Consider the following 17104-nt stretch of genomic DNA (forward strand, 5'->3'; position numbering starts at 1 on the left):
GACAGGAGCACAGAAGGATGTGTGAGGTTTGTTAATGCTGCTGCAACAGTTAACAAAGAATCGGGGAGACTCGGGCTAGGCACCATCCACTTCCTCCTTAAGGTTCTGCCCGCTGGTTTTAGTGTCCGTCGTCGGTCCAGGACGTGCCTGCAGCAGTCGTTCCTGCCCGGTTCTCACTGGACTTACTTTTAGGAAACTCGGTACCATGTCACGTTGGTCCCCAACGCCCTGTGTGCAGTGGCGGCCCTCATGTTCCTGTTGCGTGTGGTCATAGCACATCTGCCTACCGATGGGAATTTGGGTTATTTCCACAATTCTGATATGAAATACGCTGCTGTGAGCACCCTTGTCTGTCTCCAAAGGTGGCTGGCTCGGGGTGTAGTGTCTGGGATGGTCAGCTTAGTTTCCCAAGTTCCTGCACCAATCTGTGAGCCACAGCAACACATGGGGGTTCTGCTGAGTCACCCGGGCTTTTTTTTTTTTTTTTTGATGTATAGTTGATTTACAACATTATTTTAGCTTCAGGTGATTTACAGTATTATACTACATTCAATATTTTTATAGATCACCCGGACTTTTTAAAAATATATATATTTATTTGTTAATTATTTATTTTGGCTGCTCCGGGTCTTAGTTGCAGCAGATGGGATCTTCACTGTGGCATGTAGGATTTAGTTGCAGCACGCATGTGGGATCTAGTTCCCGGAGCAGGGATCAGACCCGGGCCCCCTGCACTGGGAGCGTGGAGTCTTAGCCACTGGACCAGCAGGGAAGTCCCACCCAGGCTTTTTTTTGGGGGGGTGGGGGCGCACCAAGCGGCATTCGGGATCTCAGTTCCCCGACCAGGGATTGAACCTGGGCCACGGCTGTGAAAGCACTGCATCCTAAACACTGGACAGCCAGGGAACTCCCACACCTGTGTTTTTAGAGCTGTCTGACCGTAAAATGTTTGCTACCAAATGGTGGAAGGTGGTGCCTCCTCGGTCACCTGGCCTGCGTTTTCCAGATGGTTCCCTAGCTCCATGTTTTCACCTTCTGAGTGTCCCTCTTTTGTGAAGTGTGCATTTGCATCTCTGGCCCATTTTAAACTGGGCTGTCTGCCTTTTCTTATGAATTCTGGGAGCTCTTTGTATACGTTTCCAAACAAACCTCTGCTGACCATTTGTGCTGTAGCCTCAGCGCATGCATTTAGCCCCACCCGGAACTACCCCTTTGGTGCCAGAGCACCCAGCCCCGGAGGTGCTTGTCTACTGCAATGAGCCCCACCCTTGGTCTGCTCTTCAGCCCCAGGGAGAAGAGAGCCTCCGGACCCTGGTGGGGACCGAAGGGGACAGCCTCCTGCTAATGGACCTCAATACCACTGAGGTGAGTCTCTGCTCGAATCTCTCCTGGTCTTGGTCCCACCTACTGCCCCATGCCCCGCACCTGGCCCGCCCTCGTCCCCAGCCCCATTCCCCGCACCTCCTTCTTCTAGACCGAGGCCTCTGAGCCATGGGACTATGTCCTTGTGGCTGATCGTTGCACCCAGAGAAACCCCAGGCAGGTCCAGTGGCAGCAGCAGTTCCTGGAAGAGCTCGAGAGGAAGGGTTTCTGCTACAAGGTGGGCAAGCTGAGGGCCTTGCCTGGGTGCAGGGGTCACGGGGACTGGGCGGATCCCGGGGAGGTGCCTGGGGAGGTGGGCTGAGGCCTCATGCAGGACTTGGAGGGGCCAGGCCATTGGCTTTGGATGAAGGAGGAGGGTCCCAATGTGGAGGAGAGTGTCCCATGCTGCCCACCTCAGGCGAGGGAGGACCAGGAGAAGGTGTTCTTTGGGATCCGAGCTGACAACCGGGTCTTTGAGCGGTACCGCAGACTTCTCATGGACCCCGAGGCTACCGCCCCCAGAGGGGAGCTGGCCAGGCCAACTTCCATCCCAGCCACCACCAGGTGAGAGGCTGGCCCAGAGTGGGGCCAGAAGGACCCCTGCCCACCCACATGCCGGTCCAGACAGGCAGCAAGGCTCCCAGGAGTGGGCCCAGGGAGGAGGGCCCAGGGGGCAAGGGTCTGGGAGTCAGTTTCCATGTCCGTAATACGGGAAAATGACAGTTCTCACCTCTTGGAGTGTTTGAAGGTTACATGTGGCTATGTCCCCCGGATGCAGAATAGAAACCAGCCTTAAAGGGTGGGCAGAATTTGGGGAGGCTGAGAGGGTCCTCCCAGCTGTCCCTCCTAGGCTCTGAAGGTCATCTCCCTGGATTCACATCCTGACTTCTTTCCTCCAGACCAAATGCCCCTCCCTGGACATCTATCCCCTGCTTCCCAGGCACCCAACACCTCCTTCTCTCTCCAAGCACCTGCTTCTCCCCACCCCGAGCCTCTAGGCCTCCAAGCCAGCCCACCTGCCCTTCCCACAGCCCTCCTCTACCATCTTCCTGGCCCCAGCCGCGGCCCCCTGAACCCATCTGGGGTCCAATCAGGGAGACTAGCGAGCAATACTCCTGGAATTTGGATACGAGGCAGTGGAGGGGGGCTTCCTGTGAACACAGAAAGACTGGCCGGTCTTGGGAGGACACATGAATAGAGGCATCTTGATGGGGCCTGAGAGGAGCAGGCTGTGGGGAGTGCCCTGGGACACTCAGGAGGCCATGTCTCATAGGAGGATGTTCCAGAGGAGCAGGACTGTATAGTCAGATGCCCGAATGTGCCACTTCCTGGCTGTGTGGCCTTGACCAGATTACTCACCCTCTCTGAGCTTCAGTCGCCCCATAGGCAAAATGGCTCAAAGGGGCGCAAAGAGGATTTGTGCACATAAAGAGTGTGCTCTCGACGTGTGGGGGCTCCAGGTGGGATGGGTGATTGGAGGTCTGGGAGGGATCTGGGAGAGACTATTGCAGGGCTGAGCATCAGGGCCCTGGGAAGAGAGAGACCACCCTGAGGGAGGCCCACCTTGGAACCATGGCACAGCTAGACCCTGGGAGGATTTAAGGAGGTGGGCTCCCAGATGAGTCCTGGATTCTGGGCTCTGGTCAGGTGGTCAGGGCAGGTGGTCTGAGGGCTCTGCTGGGACACAGAGGGGCCTGGGACCTGGCCAGATAGAGGGCCATCGTGAACCAGCTCTTGTGTTCCAGAATCCGAATTGTCCACTTTGTGCTGAACAGCAAGATGGCAGCTGGTGGTAAGGACTGGATGGGCAGGGGGCCTGTGCAGCAGCCCACCAGGAGGGGCAGCCACATGGGGAGAACGGGGCAGGGTCCTCCCTCACCCCTCACTCCCTTCTGACCCGAGAACCCCTGTGACCACCAGACACGCTCCAGGAATTGGTGAAGGATGGGGTCTTTGAGGCCGGGTTTCCCCTACACAAGGTGAGGGGTGGGCCGGCTGGGAGAGGACCTGAGGGCAGGACCTGAGGGCAGGACCTGAGGCAAGAAGGTCTCACTGTCTGTCGCCTGTGCTCAGGGGGAGGAAGACCTAAAGTGGAAATGGGCCCGGTGGATAAACATGTTCCAAGAGCAGCCAATTGGTGACATCAGGTACTGCTGCCCCCTGCGGACACACCCGCGCCCCCGCAGGCAGGCTGCGCCCCCCGCGGTTACATCCACGCCTCCGGCAAACTGCTGTGCGGGCTCCCATTTAGACACATATTTAGATGCCCTCAGTACAGACGCTCCTTGCCCGCCCCCGCATGTGGCATGCCCCACCCCGGCGTTGGCGCTGGACGGCCACCCCTGGTGGGAGTGGCCCTGACGGGGAGGCTGTGCCCCTAGGAACTACTTCGGTGAGAAGGTGGCCCTGTACTTCGCCTGGCTCGGCTGGTACACCTACATGCTGGTGCCCGCCGCGGTGGTGGGCCTCATCATCTTCCTGAGCGGGTTTGCCCATTTCGAAGCCAGCCAGATCAGGTGGGGCGGAGTCAGGCAAGGGATGGGACTGAGCGGGGTCAGGGAAGGGGCAAGACCGGGGTGGGGGAGGTCACGGAAGGGGCGGGGTTAGGGCGGGGTCGTGAAAGGGAGGGATTGAGGGTGGGGAGGAGTCAAGGAATGAGCGGGACTGGGGTGTGTAGGGTCATGGGGGGGCGGGGTTGGGGCGGAGTCAGGGAAGGGGGTGGTACTGAGGGGGGCTGGGTGGAGTCAGAAAGGGGGCGTGACTGGGGTGGGGTCGTGAAGGGGCGGGACTGCGTGTGGTGGGTCACGGAAGGGGCGGGACTGGGGTGTGTAGAGTCACTTAAGGGGCAGGGTTGGGGCGGGATCGTGAAGGGGGTGGGACTGAGGGTGGGTGGAGTCAGGGAAGGGGCGGGACTGGGGTGGGGTCATGGATGGGCGGCACGGTTGGGGCGGGGTCGTGAGGGGGCGGGAGTGAGGGTGGGGCGGAGTCAGGGAAGGGGCGGCCTGGGGCGGGGTCCTCCAGGGGCCACAGGAGGGGCCCCAGGAAAGCGCCGCTGACAACCTTGTCCCTGCATCCCCAGCAGGGAGATCTGTGAGGCCCACGACGTCTACATGTGCCCTCGCGGCGACCACAACCCCAGGTACCAGCGGCTCTCAGAAACCTGCGCCTTCGCCAAGGTTTGCGCCTGGGGGGCACTGCGGCCGCTCGCCTGCGGGGAGGAGGGCCCAGGGGGTCCTCCCAGGGAAGGGAAGGCCACCCCAGCCCCACGCACCGCTCTCCCCAGCTCACCCACCTCTTCGACAACGAGGGCACCGTGCTGTTCGCCATGTTCATGGCGCTGTGGGGTGAGTCGCTGCGGCACCTGGGGGGCAGCCGAGCTCCACACGCAGCGGGGACACACCGTGAGGCCTCTGCTTTCTCCCGGCTGCAGCCACCGTGTTCCTGGAGTTGTGGAAGCTGGAGCGAGCCCGTGTGGTCCTGCAATGGGACCTGTACGGGTGGGACGAGGACCAGGTGAGGCTGAGCCAGGTGACCAGGTCCAGGGTCCACACGAGTCTGCTGTGTCTGAGGGGGTCCCCAGGTATGAGGCGCGGTTCCCGTGGGTGAGGGGTCCCGTGACTCAGGCGTGTCCGGTGCCGTCCACAGGAGGAAATGGCACTGGGGCTCACTGCCTGCCCTGACTACCAGCCCCGGCTGCACCAGCACTCCTACATGCGGAGTACCGTCATCCTCCTGCTGTCTCTGTTGATGGTACTCCTGGGGCGCCCCTGGTGGGGCTGGAGAGCAGATGGGGCAGCCCCCTGAGGCCTACCCATCCTGGCCTCCCCCATCCCCGCCAGATCTGCCTGATGATAGGCATGGCCCACGTCCTGGTGATCTACCGCGTCCTGGCCGCTGCCCTTTTCAGCTCCGCCTTGCCCTTCCTGGGGGAGCAGGTGACCACGGCCGTGGTGGTGACCGGGGCCCTGGTTCATTATGTGAGCATCCTCGTCATGACCAAGGTAGGGGTCGGGGCAGGGCGACGGTGCCGGTGGGGTGAGGCTCTGCTGAGGTCCGAGGTGAGCCCTCTGTCTCCCCTCCCACAGATCAACAAATATGTGGCACTGAAGCTTTGTGACTTTGGTGAGAGGAGGGCCCCCCTGAGCTCCTCTCTGGCTACCGGAGGGAGGATTCAGGGTGGGGATCTTGGAGCCCTGGGGTGGGGGAAGGGGGCCCATGAGAGGGCAGGGGCTCGCACCTGGGAGACAGGTGGGGGTCGCAGGTGTCCCTGAGTTGTCAGCATAGGGACAGGCTGGGCGTGGGCTGTCATCGGGGTGAAGGATGGAGGAGGGACGGCCCCACATCTCATTCCAGAGAAGCCCAGGACCTTCTCAGAGCGAGAGAGCAAGTTCACCATCAAGTTCTTCACTCTGCAGTTCTTTGCTCACTTCTCCTCCCTTATCTACATCGCCTTCATCCTGGGCAGGTAAGGGCCACCTGCTCCCACATGCCTCCCTCTAACTCCATTCTCCCCACCTTGAAAATGGAAATACCTGTTCTTTTTTTTTTTTTTGCGGTACGCGGGCCTCTCACTGTTGTGGCCTCTCCCGTTGAGGAGCACAGGCTCCTGATGCGCAGGCTCAGTGGCCATGGCCCACGGGCCCAGCAGCTCCGCGGCATGTGGGATCTTCCCGGACCGGGGCACGAACCCGTGTCCCCTGCATCGGCAGGTGGACTCTCAACCACTGCGCCACTAGGGAAGCCCTACCTGTTCTTTTTAATTTTTAAAATAAATCATGCTCAGAACACGTGGAAACCCAGTATAGAAATATGTGAAAGAAGCCCACAGCGAACCCCCAACTGTCCAATGCTTGTCCTCAGAGATGACACTGTAACTGTCTGTTGGGTCTTCCCAAACTTTTTTACACATTTAAGTACACACACATACACCTATTGACATGAGTGATTTTGTCGTGTAAATAATTGTATCTGCCTTACACTGAAAACGTACTATGGGCACTTTCCATGTCTGCATGGGTGGTGAGGCTTTGTTTTGTTTTGTTAACATCTTTATTGGAGTATAATTGCTTTACAATCGTGTGTTAGTTTCTGCTTTACAACAAAGTGAATCAGTTATACATATACATATGTTCCCATATCTCTTCCCTCTTGCATCTCCCTCCCTCCCACCCTCCCTATCCTACCCCTCTAGGTGGTCACAGAGCACCTAGCTGATCTCCCTGTGCTATGCGGCTGCTTCCCACTAGCTATCCACCCTACGTTTGGTAGTGTATACATGTCCAGTCCACTCTCTCACTTCATCCCAGCTTACCCTTCCCCCTCCCCATATCCTCAAGTCCATGCTCTAGTAGGTCTGTGTTTTATTCCCATCCTACCCCTAGGCTCTTCATGACTTTTTTTTTCTTAGACTCCATATATATGTGTTAGCATATGGTATTTGTTTTTCTCCTTCTGACTTACTTCACTCTGTATGACAGACTCCAGGTCCATCCACCTCGCTACAAATAACTCAATTTGGTTTCTTTTTATGGCTGAGTAATATTCCATTGTATATATGTACCACATTTTCTCTATCCATTCATCTGTTGATGGACACTTAGTTTGCTTCCATGTCCTGGCTATTGTAGATAGAGCTGCAATGAACATTTTGGTACATGACTCTTTTTGAATTATCGTTTTCTCAGGGTATATGCCCATTAGTGGGATTGCTGGGTTGTATGGTAGTTCTATTTGTAGTTTTTTAAGGAACCTCCATACTGTTCTCCATAGTGGCTGTATCAATTTACATTCCCACCAACAGTGCAAGAGTATTCCCTTTTATCAACACCCTCTCCAGCATTTATTATTTCTAGATTTTTTGATGATGGCCATTCTGACCAGTGTGAGATGATATCTCATTGTAGTTTTGATTTGCATTTCTCTAATGATTAATGATGTTGAGCATTCTTTCATGTGTTTGTTGGCAATCTGTATATCTTCTTTGGAGAAATGTCTATTTAGGTCTTCTGCCCATTTTTGGATTGGGTTGTTTGTTGTTTTGTTATTGAGCTGCATGAGCTGCTTGTAAATTTTGGAGATTAATCCTTTGTCAGTTGCTTCATTTGCAAATATTTTCTCCCATTCTGAGGGTTGTCTTTTGGTCTTGTTTATGGTATCCTTTGCTGTGCAAAAGCTTTTAAGTTTCATTAGGTTCCATTTGTTTTTGTTTTTATTTCCGTTTCTCTAGGAGGTGGATCAAAAAGGATCTTGCTGGTGATTTATGTCATAGAGTGTTCTGCCTGTGTTTTCCTCTAAGAGTTTGATAGTGTCTGGCCTTACATTTAGGTCTTTAACCCATTTTGAGTTTATTTTTGTGTATGGTGTTAGGGAGTGTTCTAATTTCATACTTTTACATGTACCTGTCCAGTTTTCCCAGCACCACTTATTGAAGAGGCTGTCTTTTCTTCACTGTATATTCTTGCCTCCTTTGTCAAAGATAAGATGACCATATGTGCGTGGGTTTATCTCTGGGCTTTGTATCCTGTTCCATTGATCTATATTTCTGTTTTTGTGCCAGTACCATACAGTTTTGATTACTGTAGCTTTGTAGTATAGTCTGAAGTCAGGGAGCCTGATTCCTCCAGCTCCATTTTTCGTTCTCAAGGTTGCTTTGGCTATTCGGGGTCTTTTGTGTTTCCATACAAATTGTGAAATTTTTTGTTCTAGTTCTGTAAAAAATGCCAGTGGTAGTTTGATAGGGATTGCATTGAATCTGTAGATTGCTTTAGGTAGTAGAGTCATTTTCACAATGTTGATTCTTCCAATCCAAGAACATGGTATATCTCTCCATCTATTTATATCATCTTTAATTTCTCTCATCAGTGTCATAATTTTCTGCATACAGGTCTTTTGTCTCCTTAGGTAGGTTTATTCCTAGATATTTTATTCTTTTTGTTGCAGTGGTAAGTGGGAGTGTCTTCTTAATTTCACTCTCAGATTTTTCATCATTAGTGTATAAGAATGCCAGAGATTTCTGTGCATTAATTTTGTATCCTGCTACTTTACCAAATTCATTGATTAACTCTAGTAGTTTTCTGGTAGCATCTTTAGGATTCTCTATGTAGAGTATCATGTCATCTGCAAACAGTGGCAGCTTTACTTCTTCTTTTCCGATTTGGATTCCTTTTATTTCTTTTTCTTCTCTGATTGCTGTGACTAGAACTTCCAAAACTATGTTGAATTAAGCGTGGTGAGAGTGGGCAACCTTGTCTTGTTCCTGATCTTAGTGGAAATGGTTTCAGTTTTTCACCATTGAGGACGATGTTGGCTGTGGGTTTGTCATATATGGCCTTTATAATGTTGAGGAAAGTTCCCTCTATGCCTACTTTCTGCAGGGTTTTTATCATAAATGGGTGTTGAATTTAGTCAAAAGCTTTCTCCGCATCTATTGAGATGATCATATGGTTTTTCTCCTTCAGTTTGTTGATATGGTGTATCACGTTGATTGATTTGCATATATTGAAGAATCCTTGCATTCCTGGAATAAACCCCACTTGACCATGGTGTATGATCCTTTTAATGTGCTGTTGGATTCTGTTTGCTAGTATTTTGTTGAGGAGTTTTGCGTCTATGTTCATCAGTGATATTGGCCTGTAGTTTTCTTTCTTTGTGACGTCTTTGTCTGCTTTTGGTATCAGGGTGATGGTGGTCTCGTAGAATGAGTTTGGGAGTGTTCCTCCCTCTGCTGTCTTTTGGAAGAGTTTGAGAAGGATAGGTATTAGCTCTTCTCTAAATGTTTGATAGAATTCGCCTGTGAAGCCATCTGGTCCTGGGCTTTTGTTTGTTGGAAGATTTTTAATCACAGTTTCAATTTCAGTGCTTGTGACTGGTCTGTTCAATAGAAAACTGTTCTATTTTCTATAGAAAATAGAAATTTTCTTTTTTTCTTTTTTCAGTACACGGCCTCTCACTGTTGTGGCTTCTCCCTTTGTGGAGCACAGGCTCCGGATGAGCAGGCTCAGCGGCCATGGCTCACGGGCCCAGCCACTCCGCAGCATGTGGGATCTTCCCAGACCGGGGCACAAACCCGTGTCCCCTGCATCGGCAGGCGGACTCTCAACCACTGCGCCACCAGGGAAGCCCAGAAATATTTTCTGTTTCTTCCTGGTTCAGTCATGGCAGGTTGTGCATTTCTAAGAATTTGTCCATTTCTTCCAGGTTGTCCATTTTATTGGCATAGAGTTGCTTGTAGTAATCTCTCATAATCTTTTGTATTTCTGCAATGTCAGTTGTTAACTTCTCCTTTTTCATTTCTAATGCTATTGATATGAGTCTTCTCCCCTTTTTTCTTGATGAGTCTGGCTAATGGTTTATCAATTTTGTTTATCTCTCAAAGAACCAGCTTTTCATTTTATTTTTTTGAACTGTGGTTTTCTCTGGGTATATGCCCAGTAGTGGGATTGTTGGTTCAGGTGGTAGTTCTATTTTTCGTTTTTTGGGTTTTGTTTTTCCTTAGGTTTTTAAAAATATTTTTTTCTCCTCTACTCTCTATGGAATGCCTGGTCCTCTTGGGTTTCTTATCTTTTTCTCTCATATATTCCATCTCTGTGTCTTTACATTCCACATCTGGAGAGATTTCCTTCACTTTGTCTTTTTGCCTTTTTTTTTTTTTTTTAATGTTTATCTATTTATTTATTTGGCTGCACCGGGTCTTAGTTGTGGCACGTGGGATCTTTAGTTGCAGCATGCAAGCTCTTAGTTGCGGCACGTGGGTTCTAGTTCCCTGACCAGGGATCGAACCCAGGCCCCCTGCATTGGGAATGCGGAGTCTTAGCCACTGGACCACCAGGGAAGTCCCTGTTTTCTTTTTTTAAGTTTAACAGTTAAAGTCTTAATTTCCAAGAGGGTTTTTATTTTTTTATCCTTTTTTTTATAGTGTCCTTTTCTTGTTTCCATAGATACAGTACTTTCTTGAGGATATCAATGTTCTTTTTTCCCCTTAAGTTCTCATCTGTTTCCTCATTTTCTCATTTCCTAAAGGGTCCATCTTCCTGTTCCTTTATCGTAGTGCTTCTCTTTTATACAGCTGGTTTTCCTCGTGACTGATTTGTAGCTGTCCGTTCATACTGAAGAACGAAGGACTGAGTTGGTTTTCCCTGACAGGATGGGATATGTCTTTATAATAACTCACGTCTGCTGACACTCACCCATTCTATCCTAAGGGCCTCACATTCATCAGCTCTAATCTGCACAACAGCCCTATGGGGTAGGGACTCTCTAAACCCCATTTCACAGATGAGTAGACCGAGGCACAGAAAGGTTAAGAAACTATCTCAGGGTCACACAGTCAGCAGGTGGTGGGGCAGATAGAAGCCTGAGTCTGGCGCCTTCTGTGTACTGACCCTGCATGTGGCATCCCTGGGAAAAGAAGGCAAAAGTCTATGCAGTCACTTGTGTTTCTCTGGAGGCGGTTTCTTTTGTGTCACGAAGGTTATCAGTGTGTCACTTTATAGTTCCTGTTTTTCATGCTGTGCTCAAAAAGGCCTCCTCTCCTCAACATTAAAAACATGTTCAGCTGTGATTTCCCTTAGATGCTTATGGTTTTGACATTTTAAACATTTAAATCTTTGATTCACAACGAATTTGTTTTGCTCCAGGCGGCAAAGGGGGGAAGCCTGTTTTGTTGTTTTCCAAGTGACAGCCAGTTGTCCCCAAACCATTTGTTGACTGTTCCATCGCCACCACCCCCCTTCTGTCACACACCAAGTTCCATCATTCACTCGAATATTTTGGTGTTTCGTGGATTCTGATAATTTTGGTCTAGTACCTTTCTGTGCAATTATTACTGTTATGCTTTCCTGTCAGATAGGTCTAGCATTAATTTTCTTTTTCTCTTCTTTTTCACTTTTCCTTTTTTGTAGTTATTTACATGTTTATTCTTCTAGGTGAACTTTAAAATAATGTTTGTCAAACTCCATCAAAATTCTGTGGGATTTAGCTTAAGATTGCAGTGAAATTATACATTCTTTTAGGGAGAATTGACATAGATACTGTATTAATTTTCTATTGCTGACCACAACTTAGTGGCTTTAAACAACACACATTATACAGTTCTTGAGGCCAAGAGTCCAAAATGGGTCTCACTGGGCTAAAATCTAGGTGTCAGTAGGGCTGTGTTCTGTCTGCAGGCCCTCAGGGAGAGTGCATACTCTTGTTTTTCTCAGCTTCTAGAGGCTGCCTGGCCCGCTTCCTCCTGTGTCTGCAAAGCCAGTGGTGTCAGGCTGAGTCCTTCTCATCCTGCCCTCTCTGGCTCTCCCTCTTACTCATTTAGGACTCTGGTGATTACAGTGGGCACACCCAGATAATCCAGGATTCTCTCTCCATTTTAAGGTCAGCTGATTAGCAACCTTACTACCAGCTGCCATGTCAGATGACATTCACAGGTTCCAGGAATTAGGATGTGGTATCTTTGGGGGCCTGACATTCCGTCTGTCACAAAAATACAAGCCTAAGTTTTTCTATTGAAGAACAAGTTCTCTCTATTCAAGTCTTGTTTTAATGTTCTTTAGCTGTGTTATAGTTTTCTTCTTATGGGTCCCCCATAGTTCCTGTGAATTTCACTGTGTTTTATAGTTTTTGCTGCTATCTGCGACAGATATTTCCCCCTGCTACATTTCTTAGTGGTTTTGTTGCACCTATAGGAAAGCAAAAGGGAGTTGAGCTTGATATCAATTTTATATCCACTCTGAGCATTTTTCAGTAGATTTATCTGCCCAATCGTTCAGCTGATTTATTTTGGTTTCCCAGATATATAATCGTATTTTCTACAAGTTTTTCCTTTGCAAAGTTACACTATTCCGGAATAGTAGTTGTCATGAACTGTAACAGGAGTGCTTGCAGGATTTCACCATTGAGCTTGAGCCCAAAGTTTGGTTTAATACACCTTTGTATCATGGAAATCAGGTGATTTAAACACAAAGTAGCCCTGTGTGCAGTTACCGTGGGGAGAAACTGAGGCCCCTCCTCACGGCCTTTTCTGAGCCTGTACACAGCTAGCTGAGAGGTCCCCTGCCGTCCTGTGCGCCCACAGGCCTGTCTGGGTACAAACTGTGCGTCCAGCACCCAGCCTCTACTTGCCTGCGGGCAGGTCTCCTTCCTTCCCCTCCAGGCCCCACTGCTCCCCAACTCCCACTCCTGCCCCGCCCCCTCTCTCAGCCTTGCTGCCCTTCCCAGGATCAACGGTAACCCCGGGAAGTCCGTGCGCCTGGCAGGGCTGTGGAAGTTGGAAGAGGTCAGTCTGTCCGGAGGCCTTACTGCCCTCTTCCAGTACTGCCCCACCCCCCTGGTCACCCCCAGGCCCCATGCCTGACCTCCCACCCTTGCTCCCGCAGTGCCATCTCAGCGGCTGCATGATGGACCTGTTCGTGCAGATGGCCATCATCATGGGTCTGAAGCAAACGCTCAGCAACTGCATGGAGTACCTGGGCCCGTGAGGACCACCCTCCCTCCCGGGGCGCCACCCACACCCGCGGGACCCCACCGCCCAGAGCCAGCAGTCCTGGGGGACCCTCAGCCGCCCTCCCCGTCCCCCACCCGGCCCTCCTCGCCCGCAGGTGGCTGGCCCACAAGTGTCGCTCCATGCGAGCCACGTCCCAGGACCCCGAGCTGAGGCACTGGCAGCGCAACTACCGCCTGAACCCCGTCAACACCTTCAGCCTGTTCGAGGAGTTCATGGAGATGAGTATGCGGGGCGGGGGGCCGGTGGGCGGAGGGGTGGGCGCCGCGCGGGGGCCCACGGTGACGACCCCCACCCCCAGTGATCCAGTACGGCTTCACCACCATCTTCGTGGCCGCCTTCCCGCTCGCCCCGCTGCTGGCGCTCTTCAGCAACCTCGTGGAGATCCGCCTGGACGCCATCAAGATGGTCTGGCTGCAGCGGCGCCTGGTGCCCCGCAAGGCCAAGGACATCGGTCAGGGGCCCGACGGGGCAGCCGGAGGGCGGGCGCTCCAGCCAGGGGACGGGAGCAGCGAGGCGCGCTGAGGCCACGCCAGTCCCCTTGAAACCACCGCTCTAAGCCATGGGGGCAGGGCTCAGGCCCCAGGAAGAGGCAGGGCTGGCAGGCACCTGGCCGGCCGCTACCCCCCCTCCCAGGGGTCCCATTGAAGGGCCAGTAGCCGCCCCCGCAGGGCCGTGCAGAACGGCTTGACTCTCAGGGAGCTGAGAGAGAGGGGCCCAGCAGCTGGGGACAAGGACCGACAGCAGGTGGCCTTAGTCACCTAGACTGGCCTTGTTGAGGTGGACAGGTGTTTGGGATGAAGCAAGGAGATGCGGTGTTGGACACAGGCGGTAGGGACGCCTCAGTCTTGGGACCAGGTTAAGGGGGTCTACCCTGGGGAGTGGACCCAGGAGGCAGAGCAGGCCTGGGGGCAGCTGCAAGGTTCAGGCATAAGATGGGGGGTAGAGACCTGATCCCCTCCCTGTCCATGTCAAGAAGAGGGGTGCAGGAGAGCGGAGGCTGCTCTCTGTTGGCCTTGGCCCAGGTCTTCCTCATCAGGGACCTGGCCCTGCGGCTGCCACAGGCAGACGCATGCTGAGGCCCTTGACTATCCAGGCTCCCAGCTTCGGGGGATCAACAGAGGTGGGGGTGGGGTGGGGCGGGGAGACAGTGCAGGCCTCACACCCTGCCGTGGCCCAGGGACCTGGCTGCAGGTGCTGGAGATCATCGGCGTGCTGGCGGTCATCACCAACGGGATGGTCATTGCCTTCACGTCTGAGTTCATCCCCCGAGTGGTGTACAAGTACCGCTATGGCCCGTGCCGACAGGGGGCCCACCCTGCAGTCGAGTAAGGGGACACTGCCACACAGCCCCTGGGGGAGCCTCAAACTGTCCAGAGGCCCCTGGGAAACTGGCCCAACCATGGCCCAGCCCCAGGGGACCCCAGGGAAGGGCTTGATGCTAACAGTATTGCCTGGGGTGGGCTGCCCTCCCACAGCAAACTGCAGACCCTGGGTGGACCCCGGGAGTGCTCACTGGGACCCCAGTAGGGGATCAACGTCCCAGAACCAGCTGTTTTCTGAGCAAGTGATACTGGAATGGCTCCCCTTCCAAAGGCAGACCCTTAGTGGTTTGCATGCTGTCCTCACCCAGTTTCTCCAGCCCTGCAGGGGGGTAGGTCTCCAGGGGTCTCCCTGAAGAAGGCTGGCAAGGAAGCCTCGGGCCCTGGCAAGCAAGGCAGGTGGTGGCACCTACAAGTCCCTTCAGCCTCCCCCAGGGGCCCCTCTCCCATGTACAGAGATGAAGGGGGGCGTCTGCACTGTGGCCCACCCTGATGGCCCCCACCAGGCAGGGGTCGGTTACAAGCCAGCACCCCAGAAGCCTGAAGGGACCACACCAAACTCCTCTCCCCCTCCCCCCAGCTGCCTCACGGGCTACGTCAACCACAGCCTGTCCGTGTTCTACACCAAGGACTTCCAGAATCCTGTTGAAATAGAGGGCTCAGAGAATGTGACCAAATGCAGGTTTGGATCCCCATTCCCTGTGAGCACCCTCTGAACTCCTGACCCCTGACCTCAGGTGCTCCCCACCCCAGGTACCGGGACTATGGCACCGCTCAGAACTCCAGCTTCACTGAGCAGTCCTGGTTCCTCCTGGCCATCCGCCTGGCCTTCCTCATCCTCTTTGAGGTGAGCCAACACTGGGGACGGGCCCCAGGGCGGGGCAGCTCTCTCCAGCCCTCCCTGGGCCCCTGACCCCTGGAGCCCCTGCGCTGTGCATCTTGACCTCCCCACTCTGCCCCTCCTCCCAGCACGTGGCCTTATGCGCCAAGCTCATTGCTGCCTGGTTTGTGCCTGATGTGCCTCAGTCGGTGAAGAATGAAGTCCTGAAGAAGAAGCACCAGAGACTTAGGGAGGCGGGGCTGCCGGGGCCTGGGGTGGGGCCTGGCCCTGAGTCCCCAGGTACCAGAGACTCCGGAGAGCACAGACGCGGGGCTGCTGCCACCACCGCCCACCCTGGCCCTGGCTGTGTGTGTGGGGGGCGGGCTTTAAGAAGACCCGCGTATATGCGGGGGTCCTGGGAGCCCCTGTATGTTTGGGGTGTCTGTGAGGCCTGTTTCACCTGTGAGGGCTCAAGCTTGGTACTGCCTGACTTGAACTCTGAGTGACCCCTGCCACCCAGAGAACTGGGACGGGGGTTGGGGGAGGAGGGGGTCATCTCATGGCGTCTCGACAGGAAAACCAGCCCAGTTTCCTGGGCCCCAGATCCTGCCCCATCCCACTGGCTCCCCTCAACCAGCAGAATTTTCTCTAATAAAATAAAACTGCTTTGTGTTAATTTTTGGGCTTCTGGCCGATTACGTCTGCCCTCAGGGCTAGCTGAGAAACTGAGGCCGTGATGGAGAAAGACCCGGAACGTGTTAGCCTCCGCTCTCCTCTGGTTTTCTGTGCGCTTCCAAGTGAGGGGCGCCTTACAGAGATCTTACCCTCCCTGCACCCAGGGTTTAGGAGCGGGAGTCAAGGCAGGCTTCCTAGAGGAAGACAAAGAGCTTGGGAGGAGGAGCAGAACCGCACCAGGTGCTCCTGAGGACGGTGGAATTTCCGAGGAGTTCCTGGGGCACCGAGACTCTCGGGGCTGGTCGGGCCGGTTTGGCCTCTGCCCCGAGGCGCGGCGGCCGCGGCTCCAGGGGGCCGAGCGCAGGACCTTCTTGAACACCAGCCTGAGGCTCGAAGCAGGACAGTTGGGTCCGCCCTCGCCCCGGCTGCTGGGCGGAGCTGCACCTGCCACCGTCGCTGGGGCTGTCGCCGCTGCGCACCTGGCCCAGGTGAGCCGCTCCACCCTCGCGGCCACGAAAGCCCCGGGTCTTGGCAGCAGGTGAGTGGCGATCGTGGCTCCTACCTGCGGAGGTGAGTGGAGGTCGCCGGCTCCCGGGAGCCAGAACCGGGCCTGGAGCTTGGGGGGCCGAGGCGCCCTTTGCTCCGGGGAGCCTCTGGGCCGTGGCAGGTGCGGTTCCGCAGGAAGCGCCTCGGAGCCGAGCCCGCTGCCCGCGTCGCCCAGAAGCCCGAGCTCACCCTCGTTCCGGCCCCTCCGGCCTTGCGGGGGCGAGGGCGGCTCTTCCCGCTCCGCCCGACTTGGCCCTCGGCCAGGAGAGGGAAGAGCAGCGCCAAGGCGCGGAGGGACCCCGCCTCCGCCCCAAAGTTGGAGCCCAGGCCCGAGGCCTCCCAGGGCGCCGGGGGCGGACGGAGAAACCTGCTGGAGCCGCTGCGCACCTGTGTCCGGGCGGAGCTACAGCCATCCACGCGCCCCGCCCTTCCGTGCGCGCCCCCGACCCGTCCGCCCCCGCGCCCCCCAAACGGCTCACCCCACCCGGAGGGCGGTGGTACTAACGCCCCTCCGGGAAGGCGGAGCGCGGGTGTGGGGTGTGTGGCGGGCCCGGGGGTGCAGGAGGGGGCCTTTCGGCTCGCGGGGCCACAGCGCTTTGTGCAAGTTCTTTCCTTCGGGACAGACGTCCGGGGATGAAGCACGCGCCAGGCGCAGAGGGGCCGCCGGTCCCAGATGAGGGAGAATCGCTCAGAGACTGGGGTGCTGAGCAGCAAATCAGACGGCTGGGCGCCTGGGGACAAGGCGCGGGCGCGCGCCCGGCGGCCAGGCCGACGCCGATGCTCCGGGGAGGTGGAGGGCCCGCGTGAGGCCGGAGGGTGGGAGGGGCTAGGGCTTTCTAGGAGCCGCGCGGGTGAGGCCGTGGGCGGTGCAGGGGGCGGGCTCGG

General features: G+C 54.7%; 1 protein-coding gene across 1 annotated transcript; it reads left to right on the forward strand.

Annotated features, from left to right (window-relative positions):
• Positions 1-1150: 1150 nt before the first annotated feature.
• ANO9 (anoctamin 9) lies at positions 1151-15674 on the forward strand. The gene is made up of 22 exons (XM_059069443.2): positions 1151-1365; positions 1475-1600; positions 1781-1926; positions 3108-3154; positions 3283-3341; positions 3436-3509; positions 3744-3878; positions 4442-4538; positions 4646-4706; positions 4793-4875; positions 5008-5112; positions 5202-5363; positions 5448-5484; positions 5716-5827; positions 12574-12631; positions 12732-12829; positions 12954-13081; positions 13158-13310; positions 14037-14184; positions 14759-14860; positions 14932-15025; positions 15148-15674. Exons 1-22 carry the CDS (start codon positions 1183-1185, stop codon positions 15502-15504), a joined length of 2565 nt encoding a protein of 854 aa, XP_058925426.2. The 5' UTR covers positions 1151-1182; the 3' UTR covers positions 15505-15674.
• Positions 15675-17104: the final 1430 nt, after the last annotated feature.

This window comes from Kogia breviceps, chromosome 7, assembly GCF_026419965.1.
Source record: "Kogia breviceps isolate mKogBre1 chromosome 7, mKogBre1 haplotype 1, whole genome shotgun sequence".
NCBI lineage: Eukaryota > Metazoa > Chordata > Mammalia > Artiodactyla > Physeteridae > Kogia > Kogia breviceps.